The sequence below is a fragment of the Lingula anatina genome, chromosome 5 (assembly GCF_051362555.1).
Source record: "Lingula anatina isolate TDL-2025a chromosome 5, LinAna3.0, whole genome shotgun sequence".
NCBI classification, from domain to species: domain Eukaryota; kingdom Metazoa; phylum Brachiopoda; class Lingulata; order Lingulida; family Lingulidae; genus Lingula; species Lingula anatina.
Genome location: NC_141771.1, coordinates 11,495,978 through 11,519,444, shown reverse-complemented (window position 1 = coordinate 11,519,444; position 23,467 = coordinate 11,495,978). Strand labels below are relative to the sequence as shown.

General features: G+C 39.5%; 1 protein-coding gene across 1 annotated transcript in view; it reads left to right on the top strand.

The window, feature by feature from the left end:
* Positions 1–1,146: 1,146 nt before the first annotated feature.
* Positions 1,147–23,467, top strand: part of LOC106168028 (uncharacterized) — a 45,659-nt gene continuing 23,338 nt past the window's right edge. Inside the window, exons 1-5 of the mRNA XM_087012725.1 lie at positions 1,147–1,999; positions 14,971–15,103; positions 21,529–21,623; positions 21,919–22,590; positions 22,923–23,357. Coding sequence (XP_086868851.1) covers positions 1,861–1,999; positions 14,971–15,103; positions 21,529–21,623; positions 21,919–22,590; positions 22,923–23,357 — 1,474 coding nt within the window. The 5' untranslated portion in view covers positions 1,147–1,860. The remainder of the gene's footprint in view (positions 2,000–14,970; positions 15,104–21,528; positions 21,624–21,918; positions 22,591–22,922; positions 23,358–23,467) is intronic.

Below are 23,467 nucleotides of genomic sequence, written 5' to 3'. Positions count from 1 at the left end.
GGCATATGGTTATTTACTTCTATTTAAGGTCCATATCATGGCCACCATGAGTTCGTCAACCTCTGCCTACTCCACCAATGTAGGAAATCAACATCGCCTGACTTAAAAGCTGTGTACATGTTATCGGTTTAAACTTAGGATAGTCTCGGGTCTCTTAGTGGTCGCAAAACTACCATCAATGGACGGCGCCACAAGAGGTCTTACTCTTACCTTTATATCTATAATAATCTCAGTCTATTTTAGTTGGCCTAAATGGAATGGTACTTAACTCGAATAGGTTTTTTTTCAACAACAACAACAACAATAATAATTCATTTAAAATACAGCCAAAATTGGTAAACAAAAAATATACTGTATTTTTACCTTAGTACGGAACATGATATATTTTAGACTGATATCTACATGTAGGCCTACTATATCTTCGTTGATTTTTACAGACAAGCTTATCTTTAATAAAAGTTAACTTAACTTTTCGGTATTGAGGTTAAGACCAACCATCGACTGAAGTTCTTTTGTAAACTAAGCCTAAGATAAAGGCCTGTATGATATATGATAATTACTATGGAAAAGTCGCTGCTACCACGGTTTTTTCGTGTGTTTGCAAGAGAAGACTTTCTTAGCGCTGGTAGTACAGTCCAATGGTCGCTCCCGAACCTCCGATACATGAACTGTGATTCCTACTTATTTCTTTTTTCTAGATTCTATTAACTAGGTTCTATTAACTTTTTTCAACTTTTAGAATCTTAAAACGAAAAGATCATGCTAATATGCAGTAGATGTGTGTTAAAAATCACAAGAAAATACAATTAACAAAGTTAACTGGCTCAACGTTTAAGATTCACATACTCTCATGGACAAAAAAATAAATAGGCCTAATAATTATAAATTGCTCCAAGAAGCTTAAAAAATTGGCGATTACTGACTCAGTATTTAATAAGTGTGTTCCCTTCTATATGATCATTGTACAGCAATAGCATCACCTTGACCAATCCTGTGAGTGAGCAGAGCGAATATGTACAAATCATGAACACTTGAAAAATGTCCAATTTTTCTGTTCCTGGTCAGGGACGAGTCACAGATGGGGTGGACCTTGTCCACCCTTCAGTTTTAGCGTCCAGTGACATGGGACTCATAGCCCTGTCCAGTCTGTCACGCCACTGCAGTATATAGTGTCATGCAAGAACGGCATACATGCATTATTTACACTTCGAGTCGCCGGGGCCGCACGCTGCGTTGCTTGAGTCCATTAATCGCGCTGCCGTACGACGCACTTTGCTTCTGGTCACCACAATTTTGGACCGTACAGCTTGACCATTACTTAACACAGAACGGGCAACTGGACTGGATATTTTAAACCACCAAAAGAAAGTCGATCCGGGAAATACGTTTAAGCATTAAGGATAATTAAGTAACCACTGGTCAAGCCTGCCTGACGGAGTACTGCACGCAACGCTCTTAACCACTGCGTATGAGTTAAAGAGGTACCCGGCGCACGCACTGAGTCGAAGTGTTTTAAGTAAACTTCCTTAAGTAACCGGTCTGAGTAACTGACCACTCAGTGCTGTCCTCGACTACAAGGTTGACCACTACGCAAAACGGTCACGGAGGAACGCGCTGTTGAGCTTTACGGCGCTTTTTACGGGTACTTGGTTACAATTCTTTACAGGAATCGTTCATTTTTTTTAACGTGTAACGACGATTCTGACAGCAGCAGTATTCAACGTTCGTCTGTATATTTATATATTTTTGACGAATTTCCACAGGGCACAGCCTGGCTTATTCTTTATCATTCGTCGTGCTTTACGGGTGCCGGGACTTGACGCTGTCCGTGCCATGCTTAGCTGGAATTAATTATTATAAATGAATCCAAAGAGAGATACAGCTACAATAATGACTGGAAGTTTGCTCCGTGACGTAATGCACGTCTTTACTAGGAACTATTATATATTTTTGTTATTATATTGTGGACTGATACAAGTAACGTCCAAGCCATATACAGGTAAGGGAACATTGTGTTTTCTTTATTGCAGTTTTTTATTTTCATTTAATCATAATCAACATAACCATATTTGTGTTAATATTTTATAAAAATGCTAGAGGGGGAGTTTTACTGTAAACAAGCTGGGTGTATGTATAAATCATATGTGAAAGGAGTGCTACCAGTCTTACACATAACAGAACATTTATCTGTTTTATAATAATATCTATAAGACACGGGAAATGAGTCAACACATCACTTTTATCTTCATTGTAATGTCTTTTATATATCATATTACTCAATGGAAACGCATTTATTTAAATGCTTATTTTATGACAAATTTACATTACAAGGACTGTCGATGATTTTCCTCCCTTCCTACATATGTCAGAGCAGTCTAAATTGCAGAGACAATATTGTTTATTTGGGGCGCTGTGTGATGGGGGCGTGGCACCCTCTGTCGTTCCCTTCCTAGCTAGCTGAACAAAAGTAGAACGTCAGATTATGAACTACAGCAGGTGCTTTTGAGACATTTTGCTGCTGATATCAGTCTGCTTTTTGCAGGTTACAAAAATACCCTTGAAAGAACACTGAATGAATACATCAAGGTTTCTCGTGGTACAAAAAAAAGGCTTGTCTCAAGCATTGATAGATATTGCTAGTGGACCTTTTGGATGACTATATGAACAAAAAGGTTTAAACTTTAATAAAAGTGCGTTACTCTTGTATAATCACAACAAAACACGCAAAGCATTGATTTCTCTTGTTAAGCATGCCATTGAGTTCTTTTTGTTAAGTGAAAAGTTGAGGCAGAGGAGGCCTATGAATTTCATTTCACTTGCGAGAAAGGATTACCACTCACGGGTCCTCGTGACTGTGGTTTGCCTGGTCGCTTCCCATACTCTGACCACTCTCTCGTCCACCATGAACATATCCACGTAGACCTCTTTTGTAACCACCTTTTCCATTTCTATTTTAGAAGGGCGTCTTGTCTCTTTCGCAAGCTAATGGTGTTAATTAACGTTAGAACGCAGCCAGGGTACAATGAGTCCATCACGAACCGCGTTTTATTACCCGGTTCACATAGTGAAGGAAGATAACAGTGGTACAGTATGGTATACTGCGTTGGTCACGCGCGGTCACATTTCACGGATTAAGTCTCCACGGATAGGGGCAGGGGGGGGGGGCAGGTGTTAGTGTGTGTCAGAATAAGTGACCTGTGGCGAAGCATTATCGGAGATAAGCATAAGTAATTCTACGAGGCAGGTCTGTCTACCTATTACACTGGCAAATACAGAAGGTATCGGGCTTTCTTTCATCCCTGACAATGCCTCTCTATTCCATCGTGGGCTGCGATACAAGCTCCTCGCGTTTTTTAAATTAAACTCCCCCTCCCTCCCGTTTCATAATTCGCTTCTGGTAGGCTCTATTAAAGCACAGCGACATTTTTTAAAATAGGCTATTGGCAACTGGTTACTCGAATGCATGGATTCGTCTTAAGCACTTCTAAAATACTCAATATGAGTGAATGATTTTGTTCCAGACGTGTTATTAAAAACAGGATTGCACTTTAAATGCATAAGTAGTAATAAGACCCCTGTATTATGTGTAGAAGACCGGATTGAATAATTATGAGGTCAGTTTTTCTTTTTTAATTAAAAAATCTTGGAAGAGTGTTCAATTCAAACGGTGGGGTTTGCGTATAAAACGATGGTGCTTACTCGAAAGCCCATGCGAGTGCACTATATAAGTAAACTCGCGTAAAGACAGCCACGCAGGTGAACCGTAGAATGCGTAAAAAGAGATAGAGAGAGACCATTGCATACCGTAATTCCTGTTTAAAAGCAGGGTCGGTCTCCTGTCTTCCCAGTCCACATACCACGTGCTCAGAGAAGTCGTGGATGCGATATAATAAAAGCGGAATGTCAAGTTGAAGTTGAATTGTATAAATTACAGGGAATTATATAGGGTTATGGTGAGGTTATCATGATTAAACACAGCGCATTTACTTGCGCACTCATGCATGTGTAGAAACTCGCACACAGTCGTTTACATACAAACAGACACGTGCTACATGCACTAACTCCCTGACAAGCAAGATCATGAACATACACGCGCGCTCACACGCAAAAAGAAGAATTTGTACGGATAAACAGGCAAGCAGACAAACGTGCACAAACTCTCACAAACGCTGATCTGCCTCTCTCTCTCTCACACACGCACACACACATTTACATCCAAACCCACTCAACACGCAAGTGCGACATCTGAGCAAAATGTTTCGATTCCCTAATTGCCATTATCTGTGCTGATCATGAAATTATATGTCTATTATATGTCGATTATCATGTGGTTTGTGGGTTGGAAACAATGCGGAATTCGAACCCAAATATTTAATCAGTGTGACAACTAGCGCCGAGTCACTGGATATCTGGGTGTACCCACTCTCTCTGTGACAGGAATGGCAACCCTAGGAATAAAAGATCAGGGTCCCGTTAGTACAGGTTAGGGTTAATCGGAGTTTTGGGGTTAGTGTGGGGACCGAATGTTACCTGAACAAAGTGATGGGGAAGGCCCCTATTTCACACAGACCACGAATCCCACGAATCGCCAGGAATTGACAAATTTTAGGATTCGTGAGGATTCGTGAGATTTTTCCAATTTTCTGGTCTTATTCGACACGCTCACGATTCACTAACGATACAGGTACGATAGTGTTACGAATATTCGTGGGATTCGGCTGGAATCGTGAGATTTTGCCAATTTTCTGGTCTAATTCGACACGCTCTACGATTCAGTTACGATACAGGTGCGATAGTGTTACGAATATTCGTGGGATTCGGCTGGAATCGCACGAATATTGTCCAGATATTCACTACGATTTTTTGGAATCGGGAGTTCGTGGCCAAAACTATGAACAGCTCAAAATTTTTGCCACGAATTCCCGATTGATCAAGAATTGCAAGAACTTACTACGATTGTATACGAATCTGTTAAGAACTTCACGAACTGATTACGATTCAACCAAATTTTCAATTCCTGGCGATTCGTGGGATTCGTGGTCTGTGTGAAATAGGGGCATCAAAGTTTTTGCCACCCATTCCTGTTGGTCAAGAAGTGCAAGAACTGACTACGAATATATACGAATCTGTTAAGAACGTCACGAACTGATTACGATTCAACCACGAATCGTGAAATTTGTCAATTCATGGCCATTCGTGGGATTCGTGGTCTGTGTGAAATAGGGGCAGAACGGACTACGGTTCTTACAATGTAGCAGACTGTCACTCCTGTCACACAGGCCCAGCCTGAAGCCAGAAGCTGTTGAGGTAGTCACCACTACAGCAAGTGCAGCCATTACATGATGTACGCGTGGTTGCGTACATCATGGGCTGGCTGAAGGTAAAGCAATGTTAGACATTTGAGACTTGGAAGACTGAAGGCACGTACGTGCATGGAGATATAGGCCTACCGGTAGAAAAATGAATAACAGGGTATGGGGGAGGAGGCAGGCCATGTCACATTGCCCCCCCCTGCCAAATCAACCCTTAAGAACTGCATGTACACTTTTATCTCCAACGTGGCCCATTTCGCATCTCATTATTCATTTTTGAAAGTAAGAATTTGTGAACCCTCCCCAATTACCCTACAAACGCCCCACCTCTCCCTGTCTCCCACCCACCCACCCACACATCCTCCCACATCTCCGAACCCCATAAAAACAACATTTCTTTTTATCACAGATGATAAACCCTCAGCAACAACACCAAAATAAATGAGGAAACTATGACATATCCAACTGACGCCCTTATTAATTTTCCACACAGGACTGGGCATCGGTTTACTCACCACGAGCCTTACATAACCCCCTCTCCCATCCCATCCCCTCCGCGATAAGACGCTCAGCTTCAAGATAGCTGGAAGAACATTAAGAGGACATTACGGTGAAAGTGACTAATAACTTGAGATTGTTTTCTAATGAGAAGAAGGCGCCTGCCGCCATCATGGATTCTGTTCTGTACTTTATACGGATGCGCTCTAAGATATTTGTAAGCGCCACGAAGGACTCTTTTTTTTGGACATTGACCGTAAGGAACTGCATAAGGAAGAGTTTCAGTATATTTTTGCAGGCAAATTTGTTATTATGACTAATGAAGCCCATAAAATAACCAAAGGGCTTAGTTTGTGTGCCATATTAAACGCAGGAGGAGCGTCATATTCAATGTTGCAAAAATAAGGCTCGATTACATTTGGAAAAACCTGGTCTCAGTGACCTAAAACCCGAACACACCATGTCTTTGATACAGTACATGTACTTGGAGCAAGGCAATGTAGATCTGATCCGAAGTGATCAAAATTAAAAATACCCGCAATTCAGTCTAAAGCTGCATTATTCCATCATTGCACATAATGGCCTTCTAATTTCTCAAGGACAAACAGAACCCTACTGCTGTGCAGCCATAGCACTCACATGTTGTACGCTATAACAGTACGCAAAATAGTTGACAATCAAAACAACCTTCATATATTTTATTTTATATTTCACGCTTCTTTATCCCTCCGGTGTTTTAATCTTTCACCTGCGTGTGCTCATATTTGCAAACATATATCGCCGGTGGAATAGAAATACATATAGTAGTATTTGAGTCAGGGCTACCGTACTACTCAGAATGAGGAAGGTAAACTATCTGTTTTGTTTGTTCCACAAGCAGACCTTGGTGGCATTTATACAGGTAGATGATATTGATTAATTTTCATGTAATTGAAGTCTACCCTGCATCTTTAAGTTTCTTCGTGGGGTCACAATGGACTATGTAAATTGTAGTGCCAGAGTTCACATGCTTAAGAGCTTGAGAGAGAGAGAGAGAGAGAGAGAGAGAGAGAACAGCCCATGCTTATCAACAGAATATGATGATCAGGCTGATATCAAGTTAAGCGCAAGAGAGAGCCGGTGTGAGAGAGGCGCGCGTCGGCACCCTTTAAAATGTAAAACTCCACTTCACACTATCTACTACGCGGTGGCCTTAACCCTTTGAAGAGCACTATTTGCAGCATAATAGTCGCATAACGTACTTAAAAAGGTGTACATCTACATCAGATATGAAGAACAGTCTCTATTTAGAAGTCTACCTGGCGTTGAGTGACAGAAGAACGTGATTTGAATTGATAAAATCATTTAATAGATGTATCTTTACTAAACAATACTCTTTTCTTTGTGTCGTAGAGCTTCTCACACATATAATCCCATGATACGCTATCTGTTGTCCATTGTTGTAAGCTGAGGGGGACACTGTGTAATTTAATAGATTATTGTAATGTGGTCTTACTGTTATTAATGCATTAAATTGTTGGCATGACGCCCTATCTTTACTTTTGCAATTATTTTAGGAGTGAGCTTTTTTATCAAAATTAATTTATACCTTGCTTAGAAGACACAACAATAAGATAGAAAGAAAGCTATGGACGTCTTTTTATATCTTCTGACAATTGATGCTCTTAAATCGTAGTTGCAGTTTCTGCTCTGTTGGGATAAATGGTTAAAGGTTAAATATCTGAAATAAAACAATGTTTCAAAACACTAAGAAAGATCGCAATCTGCAGAACGTTAAGACACGAAAAGTGGAAACTGTTACAAAGTAATTGTTCAACAATAGATAATTTTATTTTATAACAGTATGCGCACACACGCGCGCGCGCGTATAGGGTGTACATATGTATATGTATGATATAAACACCTGTTCCTATGTAATTCATCACTATTGTTTTGTTTCTCGGCCGTGTTGTTTTGATGTTTATCAGTCATCTCTATCACGCAACAGTAATGACACGCGTCGGTGCCTTTGGGTGTGTGGGTAGAGGCGCACATACGCTTATAATAATAATGTCCATTTCCACATGTCCTAGTTTTGAACGAGTCTCGAGGTTGTAGCTGTTAGAAAGAAAATTCAATACTTAAACTGTTGCCCTTTCTTATAAAATCCAGTTATAAAAAGTGGGAAGAAATCTCAAGGTACTAAGTAACTTAAGAATACTTTCCCCCCCCCCTTGTGTCAATTACACAAATGCGAAGTGCGCTTCGGCTAATTTCCCCCCCCCCCCCTGCAATTACCTAAAAAGAACCCAACGCTAAATGAATGTGTATACCTGTACATGTATATCAATGACCGAACTGGCGTTCGCAATAACCTTTGTATCTATTATCAAAGGTTATAGGTTAAATGGTATCAACATATATTTATTTCGAAATTCGACATCGTAAAGGTGTTTTCACCTGTGGGCTGTGACGAGATCCATAATGTGATGATCAATATGAAAACAATACATTGCTACATTCCCCAAGCTATTTTATCAATCACGTATTAGGAACGCAGTCAGAATATGGATACATACACTACCCTGTACCAGTAACTTCATTTAAAATCTGTGAAACATGTCCAGCATCAGAACAGCCACCATTCATGTACGTGTTCGAAAAAAATAGATTATTTTATTATCAATATAATTACGATAAAAATAACAGAAATTGATAACCATTGTAGGCATAATTTTTATACTTGTCAATACTGGTATTTTTATGCAGCTGTCTTTTAAAGACTTTAAAAGAATGTCTTTAAGTCATTTTCCCGAGCAAGTTGTTTGAATTTGCCAATCTAATAAATCATGGCGACATCTCTGATATCACAATATTTTGTCTTATATTTACGAGCATGGAGGTGGAACATTTGTACGAATTTGTACATTACAATTATAGTTGTTGTGGACACACGCCTGAAAATCACAATCACCATTTACTTGTCTCCTGGTATGGCATTTTTAACCAATGGCATGTTAAAAGTACCGGCTTGAACTTGCACAGTGGTGAGAGTGAGTGAGATTTACTCAATAAGACCCGATGGACATTTTTAGGGTTACCAAGATACCAGTTCTTATAATGCGTAGGCATGCTGTCAAACGATAAAGATACTTTATAATAGGCCATGAATGACAAGATGAATATGTTCAAGAATGCGCCCAATTGCGAAGTAGAAAACACGTATCCTGGTTACTTTACGTCCATCACTTTTCAAAGAAGGGGGCCTCAATTGGCAAACATTTTCGGCTATGCTTTCTCAATTTTCCCAGTAGCGACTTCAGCGATAAGGACCAGTGAGTAAATCTGGCCAGTACCAGTCTGGGATAGTTAATGTCCAGCGTCTGCATTCAGCCACTACGGTCAAGCGGGGTTAAACACTAGTCAAGACGCGGCAGAGTTCATTCCAGCGACGTAGTTGTCCTTCATATATTACATGTACTAGAGTAGATTGTATATTATGCATAGGCTATGCTCATTGGGTTGAAATGGGCATTTTTAGGGTTTTGTTACTATGTTTTGTTACTGCGTTTTTTGAAACCCGATAGAATATATCCTACCGGCTACACACACCCTCTTTAGGCTCCTTCATGAGTACTGAAGTAATATAAATAGACAGTAGACCTCAAAGCCTAACAGTGATACTGTTACGTCTGGGAAATTTCGAGGGACTGAGCAGTTTTACAAAAGAAGATAAGTCTCGGGGAGGTGTTATATATCTGTGCTGTTAATCTGAGTTTAGATAGACCCTTTTATTGAAAATCATGAGAGAGAGAGAGAGAGAGAGAGAGAGAGAGAGAGAGAGGACAAAATAATGAGTGACAGTAATGCTTTTCGCGCCTGCCTAACCAAGCACCCTATCAAATGACTGACATGCTGTCAAAGTACAAGCGAGATTTATACAACATCTGACGTGTGTCATTCACTTTCCCAGTTAATTTAACTATCTGCGCATAAGAAAGATGCTCTGGTGTTACAAAACACTGGCAAAGTATTTATACCTAGAAAGGAGGCACGCCCCCCCCCCCCCCCCACCTCACTTTGAAAATAAGAAACAGAAGTTGCAATTTAGGTTATTTTGTGGTAGGGTTACATGATTCTGTGGCCTCCCATGCCTGCTTTCTGTGTCTTTTGAGAAAGGAAAGATCTAATTCAGTAAGTTTGCAAGGTGGTTGAGTGGAAACCCTTCTATAAGCCTATGTTCAAAGTGAACAACCACCATATTTTTTATTATTCACGCACGGTTTATGTAAGTGGAATGAACAGTCTAACAAACTGACAGCTAAAGATACCTTCCTCTTTAGCATTTCCAAAACGATATCTTGCGATGATAGAATAAGCTTATACCATTTCTTACGGTAACACACGATTTACCAAGTCCTCAACTTGCGCTAGCTGCCAATGATTCACGAGTCCTGCGGCCCTGGTTAGCTTGCTTTCTTTCCTTGTCAAATAAAAAAATGCACCTCGATGGCACTTCTCAAGGCGCGTAAACGAAGCCAACCAAATTTATCACTGTTTTAGCAAAAACACTGTATTACTGACAGACTGCGTTGACAGAGACACGGGGACCATGTTTTTCGGACAGTATGTGTCATTCTGTCCAGTGATGGCCAAGGGGTACCTTGACCTATGGGCACCAAAGGGTACAAAGAATGCTTCAATTTATTCGTTAAGGCGCCAGGGAGGGATTGAGCATGAGTTTATATATGTGTGTGTCTATTCTGTTCTTTCAGTCTTCTCCTTCTCTCCGTCGCTCCCCTCATCGTCTCCCATCTCTCTCTCTTTCTTAATGCGTATGCATTTGCGACAATGCACCAACAGACCAAAAGTTTTGAATAGGGAAAAAACAGTATTGCCTTCCTCGACCCTTTCAGCTTGCTTGTAAAGACATTCTCTTCAATTCAGCTGTGGACAATAATCCTGTATTTAAGCACGTGTATTTTATTTACAATACAATAACAAATAGTCTTCCTCTCAAGTCAATTCATCCTTGTAAAATTATTTTTAAATTATTTTTAAAAATATATTTCTCTTTATATAAGTTATAAAACAGATATATAAGACTTATGTAACATTTGAATATATAGACTTGAGCGTGACAGATACCATACTATTTTCCCCCACAATAAAGCAATATCCAGATGTCAGTAATTACACAGAGCACGCGGGGGTGAAATGTGAGGGCGATGAATTATGACGGCTGTTATCAAGGTTTACAAAACAGTGCCCCCAAAAGGAGGGGTGTTGATAAAACTGTGCGGACTAATTTTGTTTTGGAATTTTTTTGTCCTTCATCGAAAAATATTATTGTATGGTCAGTCATAAAATAAGTTATTTTAAATCAAACCTTATTTTGGTTATAATACACCATTTTTATTTGTAAACAGGTGAAGGAATGTGCATTTTCAGTATCTGATTTTCTTATCTAATACTTGACCACCGCAGGCCACGATCATCCCAGTTCTGTGGTTTCGTGGTCGAAGGCTGGTCACAACATTTACATTAAGACGACAGAATTAAGCTAGATTAAGGGCATCGATAAATCTATCAAGTTAACACGTTGTGGTTATGATTGCTTAGGGTAATCGAAAGCGATTTTATCAAAACAGATTTTATCAAAGCAGTTGCTCCTATATGGTAAGTACAGATTTTCAAGGGGAGTTGGCCATAGTTTGCCTGTACCCACCACAGTGTTGAGAACGTGACGTCAAGAATTCCCCCAGCCAGTACCTTGAACATCAGATCTGAAACTGAATGTCCACGTACCACTGTCCAAAGCCCATTAGATTCGTATAGGTTAGGATTAACGTGACGTGTGTGCGCCGAAATCTAAGACGTGCCTAAGTGTACATTTCATTCAATCCGGGCCCTACATCTCAGGGGATCCTTTCGTTTATGACACCCACTTCTTAATTTGTTTGAAAACGGAAAATCAAGTAAATTTGTTGTGAAAAAGTATTGCCTTCAGTGTTCATTCTCTCTTTCAGGGCTATTGGGCCATTTATAAAATCTCTAATGCTACAACTCAATGTCTATTGTCTAATATCTTCCAGTTGTGAAGTACTAAAAATATGGCGGCTTCTGTATTCGCCCAAGCAAGGGTGGGAGCACTCACCGAAACCCACAATAGCACGTCCTGTGCTCATTAGGGCAATTTTGGCAACCAACACCACAAAGACATATGACATATCTTTAAGCACACATTTTCATTCCTCACATCAGCCTCCAATGTCATTCCTCATCCACCTGATAGAGAGATAAACAGACAAGGTACATGAGTTTGGCCGCGAAATTATGCCATTATTGAAAGTCTGCGTAATTCTGTCGCTGTTCCAGGCTCATTTACACGTGTACAATTGTATCACTGCATGTTATCTTGGTGCTATTCCGTGTGTGAATGTAATTGAAGTCTACCCAACATTCCTATGTGGATTTGTGACTTTAAATAGCAATGAAAAGCAATAAAAAGGGTTTGTTTGAACTTGGGGCAACAGTTTTGAAGAGATTGTGAGTGTTTCTCCCCATGGTTCTGCCGATTCTTGATGACTAATTCTAATCCGTTGCATGTTTAACAAAGATATAAAATTACTCACTGAGAATTATGTCCTGTTTGGCGCTACCACAAATCAGTACATTTCGCCCGTCTGTTCTCACCGGCTCATAATCTCAATATCGTCTAATATAACTTGAACTACTTGATGAAACGATAAACAAATGTTCAAGTGCATGTAGGGGACCAATCAGTCCACAATGGCACCTGTATTTGATATCCCGAGGTGTACGATGTGCAGATAAAACTAAACGTTAAAAGACAACATAGCATGTATTTGAAAGAGTAGAAGCAGTGCTGAAGTTGAAGGCATCCGAGATGGTAATCTCAGCCTTACAGACGGGATATTGTTTCTGGCAGAGCCTTTGGTGTAAAACAATAGTGCCATCTTGACACTCACGTAGATAAGTTTCAGTGAGTTATGTAACTAAGACCGAGTTCCCATACCTATATCGATCTAACAGGATCGATCCATCTCCGACGGGTTTCTCGCTGTATTGCTTTCAGCTTAAGCGGCTGAGATGTTTGACGCCATCAGTCTACGTGGTTCGATCCAACTCTGAGGGGACTCTTGCTGAGTGTAATCAGCTGAACTAAATGAGACGCTTCCCCTTTTTTCAATGTACTCGTATAAGCATCAGCTTTTCTGTAATTGTACGTAAAGCCAAGAGGAGGAAAGGGGCCTTATGTCTGTTGCAGAGTGTTACGTAATCAGCGTAGAAGTGAATATTGCGCTTTTTGGACTAAGAAGATTGATTGAAACGCCAAATGTATCTTATGGAGATATAAATCCAAACATTTTAAAGACAAAGACAAGACCACGGAGTATTAAAAAAGAAATCTAATTGTTGAATCATAATGGGTAATTTCAGAGATAGGCTTTAGTTTTTCAAGTTTTTTGCGGTTGATAACCTGTAATATCTTTGTCATTGCTGTCTATTTTAAGAAATCCACTGACTATAGTCAGGGCAATGTGAAAGATGCTTGAAATCTTATTTCACTGATAAGCAGTCACTCTTGGCGTGGAGAAAGCAATCTCAGACATACGTTCAGATCAGATGTATGATTACCGACATATATAGGTTTAGGGGAATACATACTCTGTTATATGGCCTTATTTCGTTCATTATTTCGGTCCTCCAAACTTACGGCTCATTCTCATTGAAACTGCCGGTATAAACAAGCACCAGTATTCAGGAAAACAAAGATTTATCATCATGAGAAATGAAAAAGCGCAGAGACCGTTAAGCTGATATACCACAACATTTTAAGCATTGTTTAGTACATGCTGACTCTGTCAATTGCATATTGCTCCCCTTATTTGCATATTCGTAGGATGTCTTATATCCATGAACTGTGGCCCTTTGGCCACAAAACCAAACCCTTGGTCCTTTAAACGTTCTCGTAAACTCCTCCCCCGAATTTTACTCAATATGTCGTTTGCAGGTAGTTACCCTTAGCGTCCCTAAGCTTTTCCTGTTCCGGCTGCTGGTCAAATCAGATACATGCACATGTATTCTAGGACAGTACTGCACCCAGTTTTTCCATAAAAATAAAATAAATAAATAAATAAAATAAAATAATAATAATAATAAAATGAAGCCGGCTCCCCGGTTTAGTTGACTAGGATTTCCATGAAAGTACTGTATAACTGTTCCAGATAGGGTAAGATGTGCGGATGTGCCCATGTAACGTTGGTAATTAACTTCTTAGCCAGGGAACCTGACTTAAGTTTTTTTTTTTTTTTTTTTTTTTTTTTTTTTTTTTTGTGAAACCGGAGACTGGGCGTTGGTCACTGTTCACGTCACGCACATTCAACTTTAAAAACCTCATATTTTAACTAAGTCGGAGCTTTTCCTGTATAGCCCTCTCTGTCCTCAACTGACCATGATATATTGACGTACTTTTCGTTCGAAAAACAGTGTATTTATATTTTAACCACGCTGGAGGTGCTTCTCCCTCGTTTGTCATTTCTGAAATAAAAGAGGTATGATATTTGTCCTAGGAACCTATATTACCAAAGAACAGACATAGTAAAACTTGCAATTCAAATAAGTTGTTCTTGCAACTCTTTTTTTCACTCTATGTGCTTGTTAGCAGGAACCAGTATAATATTTTTTAATTCTGATATAAATTGTAGCTTGCCATTGTGACGAACCGACACACAAGCAAAAGGAAGCAAAGTGTTTAACGCCATGGAGGAAATACATTCAAATCATGTTTACCAGTTGCCAATAACAATAATAACTTCTGATAGAATAGCACAGAGACAGTTGCTCCCAGAATCTAAAGCGATATGTATCTCAGTGTTCTGATTGCTCTGGTTCATGTTCGTCTCATAAAAACAGCGTCATGGAGTATCTGAAATAAGTTTCACATTGCAGCAATGGCTCTATAACTACAGCAGCGGATTTAGTCCGTGACTTGGGCTATAGATGAGGAATGCTCGATTTTTATACTTCTCTTCCTTCATGTAGGTGCACCAGCCATATCTCCTCTCCGCCCTCTATGTTTCGTGCAAGCCGTTGATGCAACGAAACTGACTCTTATATGGTATATGAAACCAATATTCTACGCTTTTCTTTACAGGCTGTGATCAGACCGATTTCCCATTTTCATTCATAAGAGACACAGACTCGCCATGCGTATATTACCAATGTCTGTTTGGCACGCCGCTCAAGAGAGACTGTCCCACGGGATCCATGCTAGAGCCAAGCTACACGTAAGTGTTCCTTATCGTTACAAGGCAATGGCACCGTTGTGCCTAGCTACAATAAACTGAACTGAATTGAATAAACACAAAATGTGGTCCTTTACCCAACCTTACCGCTCCCCCAATTTGTTCGATAGATGTAGCTGCGCAGTGCCGCGGCCCCAACACCTAACGTGGTCGGGAACACCTATAGTCCGCATTCACAGGGGCGGGGAAGACTATTAAAAGATTAGTCGATTTTCCTTTCATGTACGTCCGCCATATTTAGGTCGTGGCTTTGTAGAGCCATGGCTCAACTCGATGTGAATGCGGCCATAGTCTCTGACGGGTGATTGCTGGGTGATGGCGTCATTCAAAATTATGTGCAAGAAATTCTCACAATAATGCAACCAGCATTAGCCAGAAAATATCTAGTGAATACAACCTTTATTTTTGCGTTTGGCTTAGTTAATGTGAACCTGTGCCAACCGTTGGACCTGTATTTGATCAAGAGTTTAAATTGGTTCATTTGCATTCTTCGTACAAGTGTTTATATTGTTGTTTATTAAAATTGCGAGCTTAGTTGAAGCGAGTTTATTTTATTAATATTCCACTTTTCATGCTAATATTCTGTTCTGATAATATGCACGAAACACATTTTGTTTCTGTGTTTGTTGCGTTGTGCAAAACTTGTGAAGAAAACGAAATGATGTCAAAAAATTAAATAAATGTCAGAAAAAAGCTCGCATTTGTTGCAAATGCCAGCTTCTTCGATGACGGCTGGAACTCAACGTCTATTTTATTCTAGACAATAACAGTGGAGAGAAACTTTTGTAAGCATGCGCATTTCTTTACGATGGCCAGAGACGTCAAAGACGTCTTTAGTCGCCTACGCAAATACGATGACCTCAAAATCCATAGTAACATTTTTTTCAAGATGAAGAATGGTCACAAGAACTGTGGCATCAGACAAGCGGCTTTTATTTCGGTTATGATATCGTAAAAGCAGAGACTTGTAACTCATTGAACCATTTGTTAGCGGTGTACTTGACAACTAATGAAAGTGACAGAGAGAACAGTAAGTACGTTCTCAACCAGTTCCTTTTATGTAGGTTGTAGTTAAGTAACACGAATAACCACATTTGAATCATTTTAATGCCGTTGTCAGATACGATTAATTCAGAACAAAAGAACGGATATTTCTTTTCTAGACAATCCTTGTTTTTGGAGCTTGCAATCATAGATTTAAAACAAATACAATGTGATGGTATTTTATTCCTGATGTATAAAGGTATATAAAATTAATCGCAAAAAAGACCTACAATTATACTGGACTGATAACCAGAAAAGGAAAAAAATAGAGCTGAATCTGAAATTGTCCTTGTCTCCACCAAACCGCTAAATTTTATGATACACTGTTTTTTGTTTACGTGGCATAAATTTTGTCATGATGTAATTGTTGTCGTTAAAACAGCCTTGATGTGGTCTCACAAAAATGTGCATCTATCATATTATATTCACGAATGTACATTCCCTACCGTCTAAATAATGAATTGGGATAAAACATAATTTATGCATTGTCTTTTGCACTAACTGAGACCGTGCAGCACTAATGCGGAGGCAAAGGCTGGGGATACGGAGCCCTCAAACCCTCCCTCCCATGCCCAGCCCCACCTTTTCAAATCAAAATGGCAGCCAATTTTAAGAAACAAAATAAATGGCGGATATTCAGAAAACGGCGATCTGAAACCCGAGAAAGTAATAAATACTCCAAATTACACCATATTTTGCAAATGTTATAGTGCTGTGGGAAGAACAGAGAAGGAGGAGGTGATGGGGAAGGGACAGCAATGCCCCGTTTTCATCTAAATTTAGACATCTTTAAAATCTAATCTTAACATGTAATTAGACAAGTAAAATGTGAAGTTAGAACCGTATTAAGTATATCCCTTTTGTAAAGGGGGGTAATAATCGGTATATTATATGCAAATTGCTTTCTATAGACGTCCGTGCATAACCCCTGAACCTGACCATGTAAATGCAAGGGTCATCTGATAGTAAACGATCACCAGTGCTGATAAAACAGAAAAACTCGATTTTTAATTTTTTTAAAAGATAAGGATTTCAGAGCTATATACAGTACCTTCGTAACCAGGTGTGGAAATCGAAAATAAAATAATAAAACGAGGAAAATATTGATTTAATACATCGCCTCACGTTATTGCTGAAAATATATGGAACTCGTCATTTAGATAAACCACATTAATTTAATGCTTAGTTTTGGTAAGAAATCGGCGGACAAATAGAACAAGATAATATTGATATAATTCCCACGGAAATTTACATCTCGATAGCAATATGTCTAGTGGATATTCCTGTATCAGTAAGATCAGACAAGCGCTATATGTCTATTATGAATGTGCCTTTAAAATTATGTGTAAATTTTACAATTTTGTCAAATTTATCAAAATTTTAAATTGCTTTTGGTTTTAACCCTGGATCTTTGAGAACCTGATGATATAACGTCAACCAGTCGATGGTCGTGGCGCAGTTGTATTTGGTCGTCATAGCTCCATTCATCATCACCCACACTTCACAAACAGGTGCTGGGAAGCAGTGGCCAGTTCAACGCTCCCTTTCACAATATTTCTTACATTTATTTGGAGGAGCCCGAACTCATTGTTGACACTTTTGAACTGTTACTAAAGATTCTTCATCTCCCGTTTATCCATCTCCCGACCATACATCCAAGAAAAAGTTTTTTTTCTTTTTTTAACGTGACGTTTACCGCTCTTAGAGCAAATCATGATTACGTAGTCAACAAGTCAATGGATCATTGCAGACACGAAAACAGAGAGCACTTGTTGATTGATGGCATGCATTTTATTTATATAACTTGACTATCCTTTCTTTCTGACGGAAGAACTCCCGGCGTTTTGAAATAAGCACACGCGCCACTCAAGCGCCCGGTGACTACTGAGCGTTGTAATTCCTACAAAACAAGCACACGACACATTTCACAAGTGGCCGGTGCAAATATCGTGAATCATACCATTATTTGGTGCGGTCACTACTTTTATTTTTTTTTCAGGTCTGATTAATTTCTTATGAGACTGACTGATAAGGACTGTCTTTGTGTGACTGGTCAGATCTTCCTTTGAGATAACATCAAATCTGAAATAATGCGGTTTAAGACAAGATTTGTTTTTCAAAATGGGAAGCAGACTTTGCTTTTGGAACAGCTATTAATACTGTACTAAAGGAATTATGTTGGATATATAAAGACTGAAACATTGAAACTGTTCCTTTGGAGAGATGTGTGTGTGTGTGTGTGTGCGTGTGCACGTGCGTTTGTGCATGGCCGCTTTGGATTAAGGGTTGTTTTTAAATAATGTCGGCTATTTCGAATGCATTGTTCTTGAGAAGTTATACGTGTTATTTGGGTAGCTTTCAGAAAAAAATGTACAGATCAGAAAATTTCAACTTTATAATAACTTTACACTGCTTTTCAGGTGAAGTTCCATCAGATTATATGTTATTTGATGAAATACGAGGACATACACAATTTCATAATGCCTACATTGTCCCCTTGTGCACAAAATAGTACAATATGTGACACTGAGAATAAAAAACCTATGTGTAAAAGAAAATCTGACATACGAAATATCAGATATGCATACAGACAAACTTGAAAACGATTTCATAAAAGATGTGTTGATAATATGAGAGAGAAAGAGAGAGAGAGAGAGAAATCTGCAGACATCCCACCATCGACGTCTGTTCTCGCCTGCCCTTCCTCATCGGCGTGACTCGAGGAATTAAAACAAGAATGTCTTGCTTGACTAGTGCGTGAGAGAATGCCATTTTTGTCTGCTCCACGGCTACTTTTTTCCTTGTGCATTGGTGACATTTCAAATATCAAGAATTCGACAGAATGAGCACATAAAATGAGAACTTCGGTTGGAGTGAACTAGAAGAGAATTGTTTAGTTATAATCGTACGTGCAATTTTTGGAATTGACTCCCAAACACCGATATATGTGAGATATTTGAGAATGAATATCATGAATATAAACTTTTGGCTCCAGGACCCCCCCCCCCCCCCCCCCCATTGTGCCCGTATGTTAGTGTGTATTACTGAGGCTGGTAAATCCAGGAAAAATGCCGTTTACTCCAATAAAATGAATTCCTTTTTTATCCCTGGGATAAATAAGAATCTTGGCACCAAAAACTTCCTTGGCGTACCTTTAATAAGATCATCGCTACCAAGACTGGGTTCCGATGCCTAGATCAATCCATCTGGATTGGTCTATCTCCCTGGGGAGTCTCACTAAATTGCTATCAACTTAACCGGCTTAAATGTCTGTCACGCCTACCGGATCAGCTAGGGGGTAAAGATAATTACCCCCTAACAGCTTTACTAAATCGATTCAAATACCTGTGGGAATGGTCCCCAAGACGGGCCGTGTCCGACGTGAGGTGCAATAAGGGGCACATGTCTCTCATTTCTTGAACACACATAAATTTGTTCCTCTGTGGCTATGTGACAGTCATTGCATATCAAATGACATAATTAAGTTTTTGATCAAAGGTTGAACAAATTGTTGAAGAAAATACATCTGTTAAACTCGCGATTTTCATTGCAAACATTAATGACTAATATGTGCCTTGGTGCATTATCGCCTGCCTCACGATATTTCAATAAAATCGTCTGTGATCAGGAAATAAGATGGATTTACCTTACATAACGTCTTAACGTGTACCCCCTTTGAAGAATTCAATTTAAATTACAAAAGGCACCATTATATCATTGCTAAAAAGTCATATCAAGGTATCGGTGATACGAAATCAGAAAAAGTGCCATTTCAATTACACAATTCAACAATCTGAAAATGAAAATGCATTTCATGTTGTATAAAAGTTTTGACAAAAAATGTCTTACATCCGACACATTGTGAAAGTTGGATACAATGTAGCTTATTTCACTTTTACTAAAAGGTTAATCAATTCAATGCTGACTTATTATGGAAACGCACTTTCAGACGAGCATCCTTAAGTCCGTGGTAAATGCCACTCCCAGTTAGAGCCACCCCAGTTTGAAACCCTGTTCCAGATCTAATCTGATCATAACAAATGTATCTAGTTTTTCAAGGCGAGGTCCCTGCGAACATTTGCCCCATTTAACGCTCACTTACGGTTCTCAATCTATCCTAGAACATTTTGTTTTATATAATTGTTCTTAATCTGTTCCAGGACATTCTGAAGGACTCTCCAAAAACAGTTCTCAAACTGTTACGTTCATTGCAGAACAACATTAGCACTGAGAACCGTAAGTGAACATTAAATGAGACAAATTTTCGCAGGAGAACCACCCGCCAACGCCCTCCACTCCCTCACCCACGTCACTGCAGACGATCACTGTGTGGGCATGTGATCTAGATGACTAAGCTGAATGATACACCCCCTCATGCACAAAACCTTTCTTTCTTTATACATGTAGAAACACCATTCACTTCAAATACGGTCTTTTACTGAACACGTCGAATTATTAATCAAACAAAAATAACTGTAACCGCAACTATTTCACAAAGCAGACAGATTTAGAGCACTGACCTCTAGCGCCATCTGGTAGGTGTCCAGCCTTTCAGCAGTATTGAAGCCATGATCATTTGTGCTATCATGGGATATCTAGTTTATAAAAACGAATCGTAGTTCGAAGAAGATTACCAGACTGATTCACACACACACATACACACTCACAAAAGAAGGGGTATGGTGGCTTATATTGCGTCGTTTGCTTAAGCAAGAAATAAATAAATAAATAAATATAATGTCTTGGTATTAGATAAAAATACTCGATCAGTTTATCATGAAATATTATGCCGAGTCCGCGCTTAATTACACAGCAACGAGTGCGATTTATTATTAGAATACCTCGGAGGGCCACTTAAATAGACGCTTAAATCTGGGCCTATAGTGATTCAGCACTTGGGCCACATTTTATGGTTATATTTGGGGCGAAGAAAGCCACGATATACAGTTTACCGTGTACATATCATTTTACTTGTGCTTCTACGAGAATGGATAAAATGTCAGGGCTCATCAACTCATTATAATTCCGTTTGAGAAATGTACCCCTGTGGGTCGCGCTGAAGTCTGGCAACGCACTATTGTGCTAGGTGTGCAATGAGCATCTCAAAACACAATATTTGTCTATTTTGTTACGCGTATTTTTATTGGCCAATACCAACAAATAGGCCTACTCGACACGTCATACAGCACATGTTGGTAGACACGTTGTGTGTCAACAGGTCCAGAAATATGATATCTTAAGAGAGGCCAGGCGAGTTTTAGAATGCGGCAAAATTTAAGATGCGTGAAACCAGGGACCTATGTCTCTGTACTGCAGCCAGACTCCATCCACTTTTAAATTAAAAGGTATTTTACGTATTTCAGATATGGTCTGTTCAACCCATGCACTGTGGCATCAAGTGACTGTCAGAAGAATGTCAACACGAGGCCAGTGGGTGGAGGTGTACCCTTTACTATGGGTAAGGTTTAAAGGCGGTGCTTAGGGAATAAAAGAAAGTGCTAGTAATAGCGCAGCAAAAATCACACAACAGGTTTTCTTCTTTTTTCTCCTTTTATATGGGAAGAGAGAGAGCCAATTTAGTTTCAATGAAGAGTTACACTTAATCCACGTATAAAGTAGAGGATGGGAGACAGTTACCACTTTACTGTTTAGATCAAACTGCATGCAAATCGCTTTGCTTCTACCCTTCGTGAGTAGATGGTAACTTTGTATTAAAGAGCATTTCCTGAAGTATGGCTTTTTATCCTTTCCAGACTGTGGAATAGTAGGTATAGGCGGGTTTATTCGTGATAGGGCCTCCCCATGCACCTACTACCAATGTCTCCTCCTCCGGAATGAGGCCACCGGCGTCCCAGGGCCATATTTGTTAAGAAGACGGTGCAGAAACCGCCTGGCCGTACCACTGTCGTATACCTATGGGATGTTTACGCCGTGTAGAACGACCAGTCCTCTATGCGCTGGTCCAACCACGTTCCCGACAACGACTACAACCACTCCCACGACGACTACGACCACTACGACCACTACCACAACTACTACAACCACTCCCACAACCACAACTACTAAGCCCACAACTACAGAAGTCGTTCAGACCATTGAGAGTGGCACCATATTCACACCGAGTCTGGCCCCGCCTGAAGCACAGCAGAAAATCACTACAAGTGACAGTACGACTGAAAGATACGGAGCTGATTTACTGTCAGACGAGACCCCTCTCTTTGATCAACCGAGCCTGCCCTCTACCGGCGCCAGTAGACCAGGACGAGCCGTAACCAGTGCTCCAGATGTTGTTCAAACTACCATTTTGCCGATGGAAGACCCTTCTACAACAATTATTGTGGTCACTCCCTCAATTGCCCCGACACCAGGAGTAATGCCTAAACGTAATGATATTGTGATTGCTGGTGGACTGCCGTACACTATAGGTATGTATGCAGACAAACACACAGATTTTATCAATATTACAGATATTTGTTTAGATGAATGCATTGAATGCATTTGGAATTTCCGATAGATCATTTGAATGATAGAGATATAGTGAAAGTGCAATAATAATAACTCAAATTGCATTTATATATATATATATATATATATATATATATATATATATATATATATATATATATATATTTTTTTTTTTTTTTTTTTTTTAATTTACAAGACAGGCTTTAAAATTTGAGGATATTTTTTTTAAATCTTCGTAACAAAGTTTCAGTTTCACTTCAGTATAAAATATCGCTCTATCGTTCTATTACAGACTGTGCTGCTGTTGGTATTGGTAACTTTGTGCGAGACATGGAATCTGCTTGCTATTTCTACCAGTGCAAGGTATTCAAGAGTCGATTTACAGGAAATATGGGATTTGTACTACCAAGGAAAAAATGTCCTCCCGGTAAAGGCATCTCTATGAATTTTAATTATGGCCCCGGGAACCCGTGTAGAGAAGACGTATCGGATGACACCTGTGACATAACACCAACTTCTACTCCGGAAACGACAACGACAACAACGCCAACCACCACAACAACGCCAACCACAACAACCACAACACCAACCACAACAACCACAACATCAACCACAACGACAACAACGCCAACCACAACAACGCCAACGCAAACGACAACACCAACGGCTGCAAGGACACCGCTGCCATCGGATATCAGCATTGCTGGTGGAAGACCATACACTTTAGGTATATTTGGATGATATCACTTCTACTCGTTTTGAGTATCATAACCGTAGAGTTTTTTTTTATCAAAAAATGTGACTGGTATTTGCATTAAGGATAAGAAATCAATGTGG